Below are 18,321 nucleotides of genomic sequence, written 5' to 3'. Positions count from 1 at the left end.
ACGAGCATAATCTATCTCAGAACTTCAACCACAATCAGTGAAAATCATTGCAAAACTAGGTATTTGAAATTGTGAATACAAATACTCAATCGATAGTAAAAATTAAAATCAATTCATTCAATTGCAATGAAAAAGATTCTGAGTTTTACAATCGATTCGAAAAACAAACCAAAACCCGTGCATAAAATAGGTTACTTGGCGTGAAGTTTCATCTTCCCTATAGAGAATGGAATTAGTCGGCCATGAGAGCCGGAGTCCTTCGTCGGCAACACTGTTTCTTCGAACACAGACTGAAAGCTGCCGTCCCCCGGACTGCCACAGCCGAGAACTTCCCCGTCGCAAACTCTCTTTTTTCTCTTCATACAAGCCCTGACGACAATTGGCTTAGGAAAGCCCATTACTTTCTCTGGTCGAAATCAGAGTCGAACTAGCTAAAGAACAATTCATTTTGGGTTCACCAAGACATGTTTTGATAATTAATACATTCCAAGGACATGTTAAGAACAATTGTTAATGTTGAAAATGTCATTGACAGGTATTAATTATCAAAACATGTCATTGCCCGTCATTTTTCCAAAATTGTGAAACCTCGTGGACAGTAGAAGAGGCCCATCTCTATTGCTATTTTATTTTCTCCACCAAATAAATGCTAGCCAATTAATCTTTGCGACAACTCTTCGTAAAAACCTTTCAATTTATATGTTTTTGCACCATCGGTCTCCAAACGCTAAAATATATCAAGTAACAATGTAAACAGACCGACAGAGCGTAGATTAGGCGAATTAAATGAGTGCTTTTCAGTACCTATCTCTGGACGATTTATCGATATTGTCGCTATTTTTGTCAACTTCTTGAAAGCTTCTTGTTTGTATCTCTCAACCTCTAAATATTCATCTGGTACTATAACTTCATTATTAGCGTGATAGATAAACCTTTGAAAGAAGACGTGAGAATGTAATTGAATACAAAAATGATATAGGTACCGATGGTGTGTAAGGAATTTGTACCAACCGCTCACGTCGGGCAGTCTTCAGCCACCGGACGGTCGATCCGAGCTGTCCAAAAATTCTATAAAAAAAGAATGAGGGGGCCTTCGCGAGAATCAACGGCATCCGAGGTGTGTAGGGTGCTTGATCCGAACACCCATTTTTGTGTATATATGTGTATATACATGAAAAAGGGGTGCTTCGATCAAGCATCTTACACACCTCGAATGCCGTTGATTTTCGTGAAAGCCCCCTCGGGTTTTTTTTTAGAACGTTTGAACCGCTCGGATCGGTTGTCCGTTGGCCGGTCGGTACGAATTCCCTACGCACTCCATCGGTACATATATGACTCACTCTTACAGAAGAAAAGAGAGTCTTCGGATTAAATCGGCTGCGTATTAGGGATGGCAATTTGGACCGAATCGATGGGTACCCGAACCGATAACCGAAATTTTCCCCGAACCATACCCGAAATTTTCCCCGTGGATATGGGTATGGTTGAGGCCTTGGAAAACCGAACGGGTATCGGTTCGGTTATGGTTCATCTGCTACCCGAACCGATACCCGAACCGAACCGAACCGAAATAACCGAAACCTGGAAATTACATAATTACCCCTTTGTATATATAACAGGAATACATGATATTAGCCTTTAGGGTTTGGTTATCCTCTGTTATTTTCTCTCGCCGCCTCTCTCTCTCTATCTCTCTCTCTCTTATGGTGTCCGATCTCAGGGCGAAAGAGGCGTTCATCGATGACCACCTCTCACGACAAACGCCGAGCTCTTCACCGATCGTGCTTAGGCCAACCTCAAGCTCAACAACTTCACTGGTATCTATTCCTCTCAATTTCGCCGATCGATTTCCTCCATCTTCTTCGATCTTCTTTCCTCCATCTTCTCCGATCGACTAAGGCCGTGAGTCTCTCTCTCTCTCGAGACTGTGGTGTGGTGGTAGACTGCGGAAGATAGCAGCACTGATTTCCAGTCTGTGTTTGAGTTTCTTAGCAGTAGCTTGTGATTGTTACACGTATGTGAGTTTGTGTTTGCAGTTGGAATGGGTATTGTTTTTATCAAATTCATTTTTTTTCTTGAGTTAGCTCAATACACCACAAAACCCACTGATTCAGAGCAGTTGAATTAAGTTTTGGGCCATTTATGGCCACTGCTGAAACGATTCAAAATTGGAGCAAAACGATCTCTCTCTCTCTCTCCTTGATTCGGTTATCCAAACGGTTCGGAGATTACCCGAACCCCGTTTGGTTCCGTTATGGTTCACCATTCCTCTATCCGTTCGAGTTTTGGGGCGGATTTGGATAGCCATTCGGTTTCGGGAATCGGGTACGGATTTACCGATATCCGCCCCGAATGACCCGAATGCCATCCCTACTGCGTATGATACGTACTTGTAATTGTATTAGAATTTGCAATTAAGTACTGTTAATGAGCAAAGTGGCAATTCAAAACCGAACGCGGTCTCACAAAGATACTCCAGCAGCTAAAAAGTAAAAAGTAACTCACTAAAAACCAAAATCATGAGGTGGCAGGGGACAGTGCCCCAAAGCAGCCACGTGCAGGGGTGGATTAGGTAATACACCCGTAATATCAGAATTTTTTAAGATTTATTCTCCATCATTCAATTATTAATCAGACAACACCACTAGCACTTGTTCCACCTGGAAGGGTCGGTCCGAGTGGTCTTAGTTTGAAATTTAGGTGTTCGTTCTCTCCTAAAATTTTAAGTTTAATTCTCCTTGCTACTACTTTTTGGAACCATGACCTCATATGTAAATAAGGGTCATCATTGGGCCGGCCCAGCCCGCCAGGTCACTATCCAAGCCCGCCCACTGGTTGGGCCGAGCGGGCTATTTCTTTTTTTCTGGCCAGGTGGGTAGGGCTACCTACCATAAATTAAAGCTCAGGCCCAGCTCACTGGCTAGCCAATGGCAGGCTAGCGGGGCAAAAGCCAAGTGGGCTGGAATTTCGGGCTAATGGGCGAGCTTGTCGGCACTCGGCAGATCCAGAAACGAGAAACGTTGCTTTGTTTGGTTTGTGTTTTGAAAAGTGTTTTGAAAAATAGTAGGGGTAATAAATGGAGAGAGATAGAGAGAGAAATGTTGGAAGTAGGGAAAATCTAGGGGAAATTTTTTGAAAAATTCTTTTTGAAAAGGGAAGAGAACAAGGACTTGCAAAGGAAAAACTTTTGTGGGATTTCGGGCTAATGGGCGGGTACCATTGGTGGGTTGAGTAAAAATTCATAGGCCCAAGTCCGTCCATTACAAATTACGGGCTGGGCTAGCCCGCCCGTTTCACAAGCTCGGACTAGGTAAAAGCCTGATGGGTCGGGTGGGCTTCGGGTGGCAAACCTTCGGGCTAAATAATGACTCTTATATGTAAGCGTGGAAATGAAGTAATTGCGAGAATCTGTAAGGATTAATCCAACAATAAATTTAGAAACACTCCTATTAACCACTCTCCGACCACAATTCTCTTACGTATGTGAGGCCTATCCTACAATTGAACGTGTGAAGCTGACACACATATGAAAGAGAGGTGGTCGGAGAGTGATCGACAGTAACACACCTAGCGTTTTGTTAATCCGAAGTGCAGCCGGTCGAGAACATCTTCCATCGCGGAAAAGAGAAATCAAAAAGAGCCATCACGGGACTTTTCACACATGGGATGGGACCACGTCAGAGCGTTCGCTTCCATCTAGTATCCGTTAGTTATTTAATGTTTTTTTTTCCCGTTAAAAATAAAACATTATTATTACCATCAATAAAATATACAAAAGCCCATGACTTGTGCCGCTTCCACTCCATATATGAATCACTCTCCACTCTCTGTACACCAAACTCTCTCTCTCTCTCTCTCTCTCTCGTTGAAGACAATCACTTGTCGACAAACCTTGCTTTCCTAATATAACTCTGTAAAGCTCCTTCAAACAGCCGTTTGATTGTTAAATCAGAGCTCACAATTAATCGAAGGTACGTTGTTTGGATTTCAGTGATTCAAATTTGGGGTGCTAGCTTTTCTGGTGTGTAGACAATCTCCATTGACGGGCTTTTTTGGAGCTTTCTTCTTGGAACATTATACGCACACGCACTCAGTATTCTGTATGTATCTCTGATCGTTTAATTCCTGCCTTTTCGAAGGAAATAAGTAGAATTTCTCGCTTGGCCTCATTCATTCCCCTTTTAAAAAGTGTAGTTTCTGGACCTTTCTCTTTGTAATTTCCTCGAGAAAAACCTCCGACCAAACTCTTTATATACCTTCCGCTCACCTACTTGGATTTTTGTCGCAATTTACCAACAAAACAAGTGCCTTGACTTTATTGATCATCCTTTTAAAGTAGTTTTTGGAATTTTTGTCCTTGTAATTTTCTCAAGAAAATCAACGACTAAACTCTCTATTGAGTTGTCGGAAATATTGCGTGAAAAATGTGTTCTTAGGAAAAAAGAAAAGAAAAGGAAGTGTACTGTGTGAAAAGTCATAAATTCAGTGTGAAGTGGAGTTATTTTTAAAGAAAAAGAGAACTTATTATCCTCGGCGTGTTATGTTGACAAAGAATTTTGCTTTTGCAGGATTTAATTTGGAGGGAGGTGAGAGAAGCAATTTCTAGGGAAAAAGTTAAAAACGTGGTAATAACTAAGAACGTCACAGGAAAACTTCATTTTTCCCGCCCGTTGTTTCCGTCCAACTGAACGAGGTGTTAACAAAATGCTCGGATCCGTCATCCCAATTATTCTCCTCTGCCTCGCGGCCATTGCGCCGTTCCTGAAAGCCGACTACTTGGAAACGTGCTCGGGCATCGTCCCGATGAGGTACCGGAACGACAGGATATCGATAACGGATTTCGGAGGGGTGGGGGACGGACGGACGATGAACACCAAGGCGTTTCGGGAGGCGATTTTCCGGATTCAGCATTTGAGGAGGAGAGGGGGCACGCTTTTGTACGTACCGCCTGGGGAGTTTTTGACGGAGAGCTTTAACCTGACTAGCCACATGACGCTGTACTTGGCCAGGGGTGCTGTTATCAAAGCTACTCAGGTATGTTTTCGTAACAATGACACATGCTGCTCTACTCTTGCACTAACTACTTGCGAACAAAAAGGGCCATCACACATCTAAAAGATGTTAAATGTACTATTCAGTAATGGGACCATCTCCTTGTTCTCAGAAATTTTTGAACGACGAGCGGTACCACGTAGCTGTATTCGTCTGCGATCCCAGCCTAAATTTATTCTTTCTCTTTTCTTTCACTCGATCACTCTCTTTTTTCTTTTTTTCTCGTTAAAATTCAAACATTTTAAAACACGTTTGGACGATTAGAATCGCCGACAAGATACCACGTGTGTGGTATCTGCCCGGCATCCAAAAACTTCTCTCCTGTTCTTACCAACTACTGGAGTATAATAAATTGTAACCAAACAATTAATACGGACGCTGCTGAAAGTAGCAGTAACAATTAATACGGACGCGCAGTCTATGTCCCAATTACTGTACTAGTAGCATTTCTATTGATAGTACCACTTGGGCAACACCACGTGATATTTCTGGAACCATTGGGGAAGGTATATAGGTGCCCGAGGGGATTCGCCGCTCCCGAATTAAAAATATTTTACTAATATTACATATACTATGATTATTATTTATATATTTGTATAGTTATCTCTAAAAATCTAAAATAATTTTGGTTTTTTTTTTTGACTTCAAAAAGGGAGGGAGGGGACAACCAACGTAACAACTCCCCTTGGGCGTGACCATAGGGGCTCCCTACCCGCGAATGAAATGTCCGATTTAAGTCTTAGCTACTGTTCGGGAGGACGGGCCATCACCACGGCACCACTTTAGTGCACAGCTGGTGAAAAGTCCCCCCTTTGGTCCACAGATGGGTTTCGAGCACCTCTCGGGACTCAAACCTCCGTCTGCGTTAAGGAGTGTAGTGGCCCTCACCAACTGGGCTACCACCTCAGTGGTAAATAATTTTGATTTGATCTAGTAAAAAATTTACATCGCTATGTAAAATGTTCTCAATTTCTTTTATAGACAAAAATAATCACGCATTTGTGTCGCAATTGTCGACAATAAAACAAAAGAACGTCATATACGATATAGTATTAATGTACTACAAAAGCTACACCACATATTGAGTACATTTTTGCATTAATACTCCTCTTTAAGTTGGTCCTCCTCGGACCAAAATTCTGGCTCTTCTACTGCCGAGAATGTTGAATAATTATTTTGAACTCTCTCTATGATCGTTTGCTTATTTGCGCTTAATAAATACCCCCATCCCATTTTGATGTTCAATCGTATTTTATTTTGATATTTTCCAAATTATGCCCTCCATTATTTTTGAAAAGTTTAAACGCAATGCGTAAATTTTAACACACCGTCATAAATGATCAAATAGTTTTAAGGTAGAAATAAAGAATTATATTGAAAATCTCATTGAACTTTCTAAGTTCGCATTACACGTTTATTTAAAAAGTGAGTTTCTCATACTTGCTTAAAAAGAAAGTAACATATAAATAAGCAAATTAGCCTTTGTTAGACAAAAGGACTTTGCTTATTTTTCGTGTTGCTTTAAGCTTTTTTCAAGTAAATAAGCCATGCGAAAATAACTCGGCCTAAATGCAGTTATACATTATTGTGGCCACAACCTGGGACTTATCTTTTAGGTTCCAATGTGCATCGACTATTAACTCATAGAACCATTTAGTGTGAGCAAGGGTTTTATGTCATTCGATTTCACACCTAGGTTTAGAGAGGTCGCATTCGCAAATGAAGCAGCATTTCGCACGCGAACTAGGGGTGCAAATGAGGCTCGTTCACTAAACGAGCCTAAAACTCGAGTTCAAGGTAGCTACTAAACAAATTGAGTTGAGCTGAATCCTTACGAATTGTTTGCGAGCAACTTGGGTTGTTCATTTACTAAACGAGTCGAGCTTACACAAACGACCCGAGTAGAGCTTTAGAGTGTTGAGCGGCTCGTTTACTACACGAGCCTGAAACTCGACTTCAAGCTAGCTAACTACTAAACTAGTCTAGCCGAGCCGAACCCTTAACAAGCTGAGCCTCGAGCTGTTCGCGAGCAACTCGTGTTGTTTGCAGCCCCAACCCCAATGAAATTGATGGGGAAATTGCATGATTGCATTGCATCATGCCTTGCCGGGGAATTGGGACCCCCTAGAATTCCTCTGTATAGGAGTAAATGTGCAAATAGTAATGATCTAAATTTGCATGGTGGTTGTTCAGGAACCCCAGTGTTTGTAAACTTTCTGGAAATTAAGGTACAGCCACAAACTGTTGCGGGTCCGGTGAATAAATGGTGGGGGATCCCCGTCCCATGTGTATGGGTGACAACCAAAATGGCTGGACAGCTATGCCTGTGTGGACTGACATTGATATGGATGGTCATTTTGTTGTAATGCCATTTTTAGTAATCGGATGTCCGGGTCGGTTTGCGTGCATCTCGACTAGTTTCGGAGTCCTAAAATTAATGACTGGGTAAACCCTCTAGTGGCCCAAGATTAATGTTTGGTTTTCATAGGATTCTAACCCTGCTGACTGCTGTCTTTCTTGTTCTTTCCTGCTAGGAGAAAAAAATATCAAAAGAAATTTAATGCTTGTTCAGAAATGATACTGAAGAATCAATAGTGGACACAATTTTAATAATCGGACCACAGAGTAAAAGATAAGACGACCACAGTCCACAGAGTAAAGGATGAGCATTAACAGAAAACGTAAATGGCGTCCAATTCACGGGTCATGAACTCAGAACTTTAGCCCTAATGGTTAGTCCGGTTGGTTGGTGGGGGTGCTCCCCACACAATTTACTAGGGTTCGATTCTTGAGGTCAGATTGTTAATTTCTTGTCAATTTCCTAGTCCCGGCATGGATGCCCTGACTCTGACCGGACCGGAGAAAGAATTAGTTGTGGTGTACGTAAGCTAACTCTGACACCCCTAATTGTCGAATCAAAGAAAATAAAAAGAAAAAAAATAACTACTCCATATAATAGTATTACCTCAGAGCATGCTGTTTTAAATTAGGTATACCCCACCATGTCACAAGGGCCAATGTATTCTGTCTACCCTGTCCATTCCCCTTTTTTATTAGTGGATACCTTTTTCATTTGAAAGCTGTTTTAATTTTTAGATGCGTGCATTGTGCGCCAACTAAAATGCCAATGTAGTATGCACCCTGTTCTGGTTGGATGAACTTTGAATCATCCCCTTTTAAAGTAGAAAAAATTCTACAACACTCTCACAATGTCTTCTGGGGTCAATAAATCTGCACAATCGCACAATGTCCGCGTTAGTACTTGTGTTTGCAAATTGTGTATGTGTGGACTCCACAAAACATTGCGACTTGCAAGTGTGTATTTGCATGTGCATAGGAAAACTGTTATGGTAGTCTTCCTGTTCGGTTTGGGTTTGGGTTTTGAAATGAGGTTTTTGAGAGTAATGAGTGGAGAGAAATCGATAGTGAAAATTTATTAGAGACCGTACCCATAGGTTTTGAAACCCAAAACGAACAAGGTTGCCGACTTAGTCTTGATCAGCCTAACAATCTGTTAGTTAGCACGCCACTGGTCCCAAAAGTTCCCAACTTTGACAATCTGTCATCTTGCAGCATGCCATAACATGGGAGTGCAGTTTTTCTCTTTTGAGGGCATTTTTAAATTCCATTCCAGCAAAGTACTCCCCGAGCTCAATTTTTCTAATCAACCCTTTCGGATTGCAATAAAAGTCTTTTCATTCTGCAATAATACGCCAATTCGCTTCAACGAATTTAGAAAACACACCATTTACACTTGAATACTCTCTTCCGTATCTGTTTATCATATTTTTCTTGTATAATCTTTGAGAGGTGTAGGCATACACTCCCGTGGACAGACTGGTTTTGGGCCTTTGAATGCTATGATGTGGGAAAAGATAATCGAATAATTAACATGAGAAAGTTTCGTATGCAAGTATCAATCTGAGTAGCTTATGTGTCACTCGGGGTGTTTCGATCCAAGTTGTGCAAGGTTAGGTGGAATCACTGACTCCTCATTACATTTAGGTACATCTGATATGTTTGGGTGATAAGTTGTTATATGCCGAAATACAGTATGGAATAACTAGATCGGTAAGATTGAGACTGCTTCACACTTAAATAACTGGAATATCTATTCTGCTTTGGTGCTCAGGATACACAACATTGGCCTTTGATTGAACCCTTGCCTTCGTATGGAAGGGGTAGGGAGCGCGCTGGAGGAAGGTATATGAGCTTTATCCATGGAGACGGGCTTCGTGATGTGGTCATTACTGGTCAGTATTGACATAATGCCTCTTGTTTTTATGACTAATGGCTTCCAAAAACAATTTTATGTATGCTTACTTTCAAGCCGCAGCAACTTGCTCAATCCAATCTGTTTGATTCTGTTGAACCTACTAGCCAGCACAATGCGTATAAGAAGAATCGAGCTTTTACAAATTTTGCACACTAACGCATTTTGTGTGTGTGTGTCAACATCATTTCTTCTTTTTCGGTTCCTCTGCTCATCAGTCACGAGTCGGTAGATTAATAAAGTGGTTCTTTCTTAGGCGAGAATGGAACGATTGATGGCCAGGGAGTTGTCTGGTGGAACATGTGGAGGGATGGAACCCTCCAATTCACCAGACCGAATCTTATCGAATTCATGCACTCAAGGAGCATTATCATTTCCAACGTCATCTTCAAGAACTCCCCCTTTTGGAACATTCACCCCGTCTATTGCAGGTAATTAGCGATCTTTTTCATGAAATGAAAGTACGCTACATTTTATCGAAATTTCTCTAGTTCTTGTTCAGCAATTCTTCCTATCAGATAACCAGAAGTTTCCTTTTAGATAAATAACGTGTGATAATAGTGAGCAACTACATATCTTATCAGCTGGCAATTTCAGAATTTTCTTGAACTTGGTCTATAATGCTACTTGATACAAGTATAATTTCCCAAAACTTTCAATGGAACTACTGCTATTGGGTCTGAAATTTTATTTCTTCCAAACAGCAACGTCGTTATCCGATACTTGACCATATTGGCTCCAGCTGATTCTCCCAATACAGATGGCATCGATCCAGGTATGCCGCGCAAAGCAGTTTCTGTTCTTCTTGCCTAATATTCCTGGATTTGTCGATTTATGTGAAACAAAGGCATGTATTATACCATGAAATAGGATCATAAATCTTTTTGGCATCAGCACTCCCACATGTTAGTATTTAGATTTCCCCCATCTTGCATATGGAAGCCAAGGCTTATTTGAACATTCATTTTTCATGGTTCACAAGGACCATAACTCATATACAGCAGCTGTCCCAGCCTTCCCTTACCATTTTTCATGGTTCATTTTCCATGAATTCATGACAGATTCAAGCTCTAGTGTCTGCATTGAGGACTCGTACATTTCTACGGGAGACGACCTTGTGGCGGTAAAGAGCGGGTGGGACGAGTACGGCCTTGCTTACGGTCGCCCAAGCAAGGACATCACCATCCGTCGGGTAACAGGATCATCCCCATTTGCGGGAATCGCAATCGGAAGCGAAACATCCGGTGGAATCGAAAACATACTGGCTGAGCACATAGCCCTTTACAACATGGGAATAGGCATCAACATAAAAACCAACATTGGTAGGGGAGGGTTCATTCGAAACATTACAGTGTCCGACGTGTACATGGAAAACGTGCAGAAGGGGATAAAGATTGTGGGCGACGTGGGGGACCATCCGGACGACAAGTTCAACCCGAACGCCCTCCCGGTTGTCAAGGATATCGCGATTAAGAACGTGTGGGGTGAGAGGGTGCAGCAGCCGGGTTCGATCCACGGGTTGACGAATTCTCCATTTACTGGGATTTGTTTGTCTAACATCAACCTACTTACTGGAACAGGGGAAAAGAGTACTCCTTGGCAGTGTGGCGATGTTAGTGGCGGCGCTGTCAAGGTTAGCCCATGGCCGTGTTCAGAACTCACCACCACTCATCAAACGGGTGCTTGTTCCATTCCTTTCTGAGGTTGTTTCGGGTTTAATGGTGTTCCAAGTTTGTTTAACGAATTATTAAGAAATTGATTGGTTTTGCGCCCTCACCTTCTGTCCTTTTTTTCTTTAAGGTTGAGTTTTATTCTTTTGATTTGTTAATGGGGTTGAGTTTCCAGGGATGAAATCTTCATGAATTTTTTCTCATCTGCTAATGCCATGTTTCGGTCTATCAGAACTTACAAGGGAATGAAAATTGAATTTCGTTGAATTGAATTTAGCCCTAGATTACTTACCTTGTTACCGTCTTACTTGCGTTGTTACGGTCTTACAATCAGGCAAGCTTACTTACTTACGTTGCGTTGTTACGCTCTTACAATCAGGCAGGCTTACTTACTTACATTGTTACCGTCTTACAATCAGGCAAGACTTATACCTCGCTTCCTTCGTGGTTCTAAAATCGTGTCACGTAAACATAGTATATATGTGAAATATGTTGTGTTTATGGCATTGCTCTTGGCAAATTCATTCACCCTAAACTAGAAATTACTTTTACTTGAAACCCATGGGGATTATTGGAAGAAAAAACACACACAATCATGCAATCTGCAAAATACCTGTTGACACAGTAGTTACATCAAGCATGGATGCAAAATTATTTACAGAATCAACAACAAAGATCCACGTACAACAATACATGCAGATTAAACTGCTGAAAACGGAAAGAGTAATGCTACGGATACAGATTTAAGTGCACAGATTCGGACGTAGATGTTTCTGAATCGTCTGATGCGTGTGGATCCCAAGCGATCCTGAACACATTTATGTCCTAATTTATGCACTTAACGTGTATGCGTCTGTAGCGTTTTTTGAAAATGGAAACACAAACATGCATATCTAGGAATCAAGATTCATACAGGACAAGCACAAACACCTGCTATGGCCTATATGGAAATTACATAGGAATCTCAAGAAATTCAAAAGTGGTTGGCGACGAAGTTGCGGATTCGGTCAAGGAAACCACCTTCCTCTCTCTCTTCCTCCCCTTCCTCACGGCGGAAAAACGGCCTCCTGGAGCTCTGCCTTTCGAACCTCTCGTGATCATGATGATGATGCCTGCCGAAGAACGGAAACCACGGCCTCCCCTCATGGTCGTGGTGGCGGTGGTAATGGTGCTGGTGGTGTCCCATCCACTGCGGCCGCATATCACGAAGGTGATCGCCCTCGACGCCACGGAACATCTCCCGATCAAACTCCTTCCTCTCTCCGCCGCGGAACGTCTCCGAAGCGAACTCCTTCCTCTCGCCGTCTCCACGGAACATCCCTGTATCAATCTCCATCCTCTCACCGTCACCGCGGAACTGTTAATAAGGAAATGATTGATTAGCAAATTAACCAAGTGGTTGATGGAAAGACGGGATTAATGCAACTTTGTGTACATTACAAATGTGTCCAGAAACGAAACGGTATCGATGATATATCAGCTGATCAGGTAAACTTGATTGATTGGCAACCCAATTGGTTGATGGAACGATGGATTAATGAACTAGACAAGGACAGGTTTCAAATTAAGGTATCGAAAAATGTAACGGTATTGCTGATACCGTTATACATAAGCCGATATCGTCCGATGTCTGCTTATAGGTAGGTAAATAATGATTTTTGCGGTCCACTTTCTTACTAATACACTCCAAACAACAAACAGACATAAACGCTAAACAAGAAGGCAAATTTTGTAATGCATTTAAAAAATTTGAGTGCAAAAATCATTCTCCTAAAATTTATAGCAGTGTGTATTATTGTGATACCTCTCCCATCTCTTTATCGACCTCCTTCCTCTCGCCGCCGCGGAAAAACTCGGGATTGAACACCTTTCTCTCTCCTCCGGGTAACATGTGGCCGCCGTGCATCTGATGCCTCATCCTCATCATATGCTTCATCCAGTGGTGGCGGCATGGGCGGCGGAAGTGGCGGTTGACCAGCGGGAATCTTTCGACGGTCAACGGTCGTGACAGATCCAAGGTTTGAGTCTCAGGTTCGGTAGCCTTCTGATCCTCTTCTGCGGCCACTACGCCGTTGTTTTCGATTTCGACTGGCTTCTGTTCCTCCTCTTCTACCTCCCTCCTCTCGTCACCGCGGAACTGTCAGAATTAAGTAAATCTGATTGATTAGTAAAACCAAGTGGCTGATGAATGATGAATTAATTCACCAGAGAACGAGGTGCTCATAGGTTTTAGATCGCGGTATCGAAAAACGTAACCATATTATATTATATTGTTCCATATTAAACAACCGATACCTCAATTCAATACGTAGATCAATAATGATTTTTGCACCCACTTTCTCATAAATAGAATTCAAAATTTATCCTCGATGATTAAAAATTATTAGGGATGCAAACGAGTCGATCTGAGCCAAACTTCGATGTGTTCGAATTCAGCTCATTTACTAAATAAGCTTTAAACTCTAGCTTGAGCTTAGCTCATCCTTAAACGACCCGAGCTTGGCTAATTTAAATATCAAGACTCATTAAACGAATGGAGTCTATACGAACGAGCCGAGGCTTTTGCGAGCCAAGACAAATCGAGGCTTAGCGAGCCGAGCCACAAAGTGCTTGCAAGTAGCTCGATTTGTTTGCATGAACTTTAAAAAGACAAACTCCATTGTGCATTTATTAAAAAAAATAGAGTGCCAAAATTAATTTCTTAAAATTTAGAGGATCACGTATTTTTCTTGATACCTCCTTCCTCTCGCCGCCGTGGAAAAACTCGTGATCGAACACCTTCCCCTCTCCTCCGCGGATCATCATGTCGTCGCCGTACGGCATCTGGCGGCCTTGCATCCGGTGCCTCATGGCCCTCATCCTCATCATCCGCTTCATCCAGTGGTGGCACGGGCGGCGGAAGTGGTGGTTGGCCGGCAGGAATCTCACGGAGGTCAACGGTCGTTCCAGATCCTCTTGTTCGGCTTCTACTACGCCGTCGTTTTCGTCTTCGACTGGCTTCTGTTCCTCTTCTTCGGCCACTACCTCGTCGTTTTCGCCCTCAACTCTCCTCCGATCCTCTTCTTCGGCCTCTGCCCCGTCGTTTTCGACCTCGACGGGCTTCTGCTGCCCCTCTTCTCCGGCGACCAAGGCGTCGTTTCCGAATGGGAAAGGTTTCCTGTCCTCAGTTTCCTCGGCGGTGTTCGGTTCGTAGATCGTTCTCTCGCTGGGGAGGAGAAGCGTCGGCTTGGCCTCGATTTCCGCGCGGGAATTCGACAGGTCGAGAAAGACGACGTCATTTTCCGCGGCGTCGGACGGTGAACGAGCGAATGTGAAGGCGAATAGGAGCGAGAGAAGGGTGAGGGAGAGAACGACTTTCGCCATGGTTCCAAGTCAAGATCTGAGATGAGGAAGGAAAGGAATAAGGAGGTTGTGTATATATATGGATATAGATACAGAAAACGTGTACAATGGTTTTGGTTTGACAAAAAGGAGAGAGAGAGAGAGAGAGAGAGTATATGGGTCGAGAGCTGCTATTCCCCCCTCCCCTGACACACACCCCTCCCGGCCCCACCACCCCTTTTCCGAAATTACCCCGCCCCTTTCTCTCTCTCTCTTTCTTCCTTTTCTTCTTTCTTTCTTTACAGTTTCTTTCTTTCTTTTCCTTTTCTTTCCAGTTTTTTTTTTTTTTTCATTTTATTTCTTTTTCTTTCTTTCTAGTTTGAATTTTTTTTTCTCTTTAATAATAGGTTCAAGTCTAATTCTAGGCTTTGTAAAGTAATTAAGAAAAAAAAAGTGTTTCAATTGATCATGTTTATACGACTGTTTTTTTTTCTTTTTTTGTCCTTTATAGATTAAAAAATATAGTTACGAAAATAAGTATTTCAATTTTCAATCCGTTTGAATCAGTGCAAAGATGCTATTTTTTCTGATCATTTCATCCTAAATGGTCGTAATAAATTTTTGGTTCCAAAGCCTTTCAATGGACATCCTAAGAGAGTCTTAGAACTAAAAAATAAGTCTTAGGGTGTTTTGTTGAAAGGCCTTAAAAAGATATGAGTAATTAAATAAAGAAATAAATTAAAATAATATGATCAGAATAAAAAAATCTTCACACCCGTTCAAACGCATTAAAAATTGAAGCACTTAATTTTTTAACCATATTTTTTAATATATATAAACGGTCTAAAAAAATTAAGTGCTTAAATTTTCGCTCCGTTTGAATGGGTGCAAAGATCTTGTCAATATAATCAGAATAACAAGATCTTTGCACCTTTGCACCGATTCAAACGGAGGGAAAATTTTAGCATTTAATTTTTTGACCGTTTATATATTAAAAAATATGGTTAAAAAATTAAGTAATTTAATTTTTAATGCGTTTGAACAGGTGTGAAGATCTTTTTATTTTGATCATATTATTCTAAAGAGACATAATCAAATTTTGTCTCTAAGGCTCTCATAATTACGTTTCTGCTCCATAGGATTGCAAATTGATGGTGAGAATTTCTTTTTAATCTAAACGTCGCCGTTTGGGGCTAGCAGAGCCCAGACCAATTAAAATGGCGGAGAGAGGTAATTAAAAGGGCTAAGGGAGGGTAAAAGAGGAAAAAGGATGTGGGACCGGGAGGGGTGTGTGTCAGGGGGGGTGGGAAAAGCAATTTACATATGGGTCCGGGCAATAGGTGAGAACCGGGGAGAGAAGAGCGGTAATAAGCGCGATTCATTAGTCTCGAGACACGGACACGTGCAATACGCTTCTTTCCAGAGCCGGCTCTGACCAAGCCTTTGCGGCCATTTTAGGCTGTATTTTAGAAATCTTTTTAAAAAATAAATAATTTATTTTATATTTTTAAATTTAAAAATAAAATAAATAAAAAATAATTTTTTAATTTGTTTTGCATCGTATAAAAGAACAAGACCCGTATTACATATTTATAGATTTCAATAAACACATAATTTTTGAGCTTGAAATTGTATTCTTAAAAAATAAGAATTTATTTTTTATTCCGGAACAGAACATTAGACTTCTAAATTTTTTTAAATTTTAAGGGCTCCTCATATTTTTTTATCTCTTTAAAATAATCCGACAAAAGGACCTTATTTTTTATTTTTGCTTTAAAACCGTGAAAAGTCAGGACCAGCTTTGTTTCTTCTATATATTCATGTTGTGGTTCAATGCATCATGTAAGGTCCACACGGGACTTGCAAGAATATGTGATGTAAACACTAGAGATTTGGCTGGGAGAGTACGAAAAAACAATAATTGTTTGTCCTTTTTAAGATTGTATGTTCGAATTTTATAAGAAGGTCAAATATTTTAAATCTTGAGACTACTAGAAGGTTTTGCCTGATCGTTAACCTCTGGGTCGAGAACTAGTCGAAGTGCGCAAAAACTTGCCTATACAGACAATTATCAAAAAATTATTATGTGTTGAAAAATGATGTTGGGCATCACGGGGGCGGGCGGTATCCTAAGACTATTGAATAATTTTTCCAGCGAGGGACGTTTCACCGTCTGAATGTGGTTGAACGAACGAAGTTTCCGCGGAACTTTAAGTTGACTGTGGGGAGGTTTTGCTTGATTTTGCTTTTGCTTTTAATATTAGTATTTGTAGAATTACCTATTTGCCAGGTCTTGGGGAGTGATTATTGAGTGATTCCAGAGTATTTTATGTGGTGGCTTAGGGTTGTTAGGATCGGATTCTTTTCGGTCCAAATTTTAGACCCGAGAAATCGGTCTAAATCTAAATCATATATTAGAAGAAAAATCAATAGTTCAGTTCTGCTTATGTAGTCTTTGCATGAAGAATTCAATTTTTTCAGCAAAGAGTTATTGAGTAGATTTATACTGTGTTTGGATTTGGATTTGAAAAAAAATTTGAAAAATAGTAGGAGTAGTAATAAACAGAGAGAGAAATATTGAAAGTAGGAGAAATCTAAGGAAATTTTAAAAAAAATACTTTTTGAGAAGCAAAAAAAAAAGACATTAAACTATTAATTACAGTATTGGACGATTCATATTACGACTATCTCCTCCCGTTTAAAACCGGGGAGAATCTGCTTCCTGGGTTGTTTAGTAGTATTTGTCAGATCTTTTTTTTTTTTTTTGATCATTATTTGTCAGACCTTGGGGAGTGATTATTCAGCCTTTGTTTTTTTTTTTTTTAATCAGATTATTCAGCCTTTGGTTTTTTTTTTTTTTTTTTTTTTTAACAGACTGATTATTCAGCCCTTTTTTTTTTTTTTTTCCGACATGGATTATTCAGCCTTTGTTCGGTTACCCATTTTTACAGGAATCTTTTTCCAACTCATTTTTTGAATACTACTTTCTCTGTTCGACCCACAATTCTCACCTGGGTTTGTTTCCCTGCGTCGCGCACTTTTCTCTCTTTCCCCTCTCTCTTGCACGCAGGGACAGACCCAAAGCCCAAAGGGGATCACGCAGGGCAAGTACTTCCACTCAAACGCGTGCTCTCACTTAAAATTAAAATATTTTTGTATAAATTAACATAATTATAAAAGTGTGTTAATATATAAATATACACACTTGCATATATCTTGAAAATACATATATAGAATTAGTTTTATGCTTGAATTTCATCATATGTTACATTTATACTTGTTAATTTACGAGCTGTTTGTCTATTTAGAGCTATTCTTTCTTGATTCTCTTTACTTTTAACCATCTGGGAGAAATATTTCAAAATAAAATCATTAACAAAACTAGCTCGATCATTCTAAAACTTGTCGATGTTTACTTAAAATATACTTTAAAATTTTGTCTGAGATTTAATTTTGTGCTCATTTTTACCTAATTTTACTTAAAATATGTTTTAGTTTTGTAAGATTTTACTGTAGTTGACTAAAAAAAATGAACTTTCTCTATTATGATTAACAAGGTGTCCCCATTAGGCTATATTCCTGGATCCGTCCCTACTTGCCCCCCCCCCCTCGCTCTCTCTCTCTCTCTCATAAACATTTGTTTTTTGTTTTTTATTTTATAAATGGTCCTACACAAATGTAGATATTTAAAAAAAAAAAACTTAATGGCCAATTTTTCTTACCAAATGCCCCATTTCATTAGTGAATTTTTGTATAGTAAAGATCAATTTTACAGTTCAATTGCTAGCATGAAGGTTTTTTTTTTTTTTTTTTTTTCAGGTTGGTGCTGGAAAAGAAAAAGATTTTCTATAATCAGGGCCTTTCAATTTGAATTTTTCTATTTCCATTTGTCAAATGTATGCTACGATTCATATGTAAGTAAACGATACAAATTTTAATTCAAGAGAAACTCGAAAATTCATATGTAAAAATCTTTTTCATTTTATTTGGACCTCTCGGTGTATA

The 18,321-nt window shown here is 40.3% G+C and overlaps 2 protein-coding genes across 4 annotated transcripts; one reads left to right on the top strand and one right to left on the bottom strand.

The window, feature by feature from the left end:
• The first annotated feature begins 3,795 nt into the window (after window positions 1–3,795).
• LOC131316604 (probable polygalacturonase) lies at window positions 3,796–11,267 on the top strand. 2 transcript variants are annotated; one of them, XM_058346029.1, is made up of 6 exons: window positions 3,796–3,971; window positions 4,569–5,034; window positions 9,185–9,305; window positions 9,582–9,756; window positions 10,030–10,100; window positions 10,387–11,267. In XM_058346029.1, exons 2-6 carry the CDS (start codon window positions 4,705–4,707, stop codon window positions 11,025–11,027), a joined length of 1,338 nt encoding a protein of 445 aa, XP_058202012.1. In that variant the 5' UTR covers window positions 3,796–3,971; window positions 4,569–4,704; the 3' UTR covers window positions 11,028–11,267. The 2 variants fall into 2 exon arrangements, with proteins under 2 accessions (XP_058202012.1, XP_058202013.1); XM_058346030.1 differs by having other exon boundaries at window positions 3,796–4,100.
• A 356-nt stretch (window positions 11,268–11,623) lies between these two features.
• LOC131316603 (uncharacterized) lies at window positions 11,624–14,500 on the bottom strand. Of its 2 annotated transcripts, none has more exons than XM_058346027.1 (3): window positions 13,732–14,500; window positions 12,800–13,132; window positions 11,624–12,352 (listed from the first exon to the last, which is right to left on the bottom strand). In XM_058346027.1, the coding sequence occupies exons 1-3, from the start codon at window positions 14,356–14,358 to the stop codon at window positions 11,969–11,971; spliced, it is 1,344 nt and encodes a 447-aa protein (XP_058202010.1). In that variant the 5' UTR covers window positions 14,359–14,500; the 3' UTR covers window positions 11,624–11,968. The 2 variants fall into 2 exon arrangements, with proteins under 2 accessions (XP_058202010.1, XP_058202011.1); XM_058346028.1 differs by having other exon boundaries at window positions 12,821–13,132; window positions 13,732–14,460.
• Window positions 14,501–18,321: the final 3,821 nt, after the last annotated feature.

The sequence above is a fragment of the Rhododendron vialii genome, chromosome 2a, assembly GCF_030253575.1.
Source record: "Rhododendron vialii isolate Sample 1 chromosome 2a, ASM3025357v1".
NCBI classification, from domain to species: domain Eukaryota; kingdom Viridiplantae; phylum Streptophyta; class Magnoliopsida; order Ericales; family Ericaceae; genus Rhododendron; species Rhododendron vialii.
This window is presented reverse-complemented; position numbering and strand designations above follow the sequence as displayed.

Excerpts from the sequence above, each read along its gene's own strand:
- LOC131316604 (XM_058346029.1), top strand. The coding sequence starts at position 4,705 with ATGCTCGGATCCGTCATCCCAATTATTCTCCTCTGCCTCGCGGCCATT. Across the intron at positions 5,035-9,184 it reads CTGTTATCAAAGCTACTCAG|GATACACAACATTGGCCTTT; the intron begins GTATGTTTTCGT and ends TTTGGTGCTCAG. Across the intron at positions 9,306-9,581 it reads TCGTGATGTGGTCATTACTG|GCGAGAATGGAACGATTGAT; the intron begins GTCAGTATTGAC and ends GTTCTTTCTTAG.
- LOC131316603 (XM_058346027.1), bottom strand. The coding sequence starts at position 14,358 with ATGGCGAAAGTCGTTCTCTCCCTCACCCTTCTCTCGCTCCTATTCGCC. Across the intron at positions 13,133-13,731 it reads ACGGCGGCGAGAGGAAGGAG|TTCCGCGGTGACGAGAGGAG; the intron begins GTATCAAGAAAA and ends TAATTCTGACAG. Across the intron at positions 12,353-12,799 it reads TCGATAAAGAGATGGGAGAG|TTCCGCGGTGACGGTGAGAG; the intron begins GTATCACAATAA and ends CCTTATTAACAG.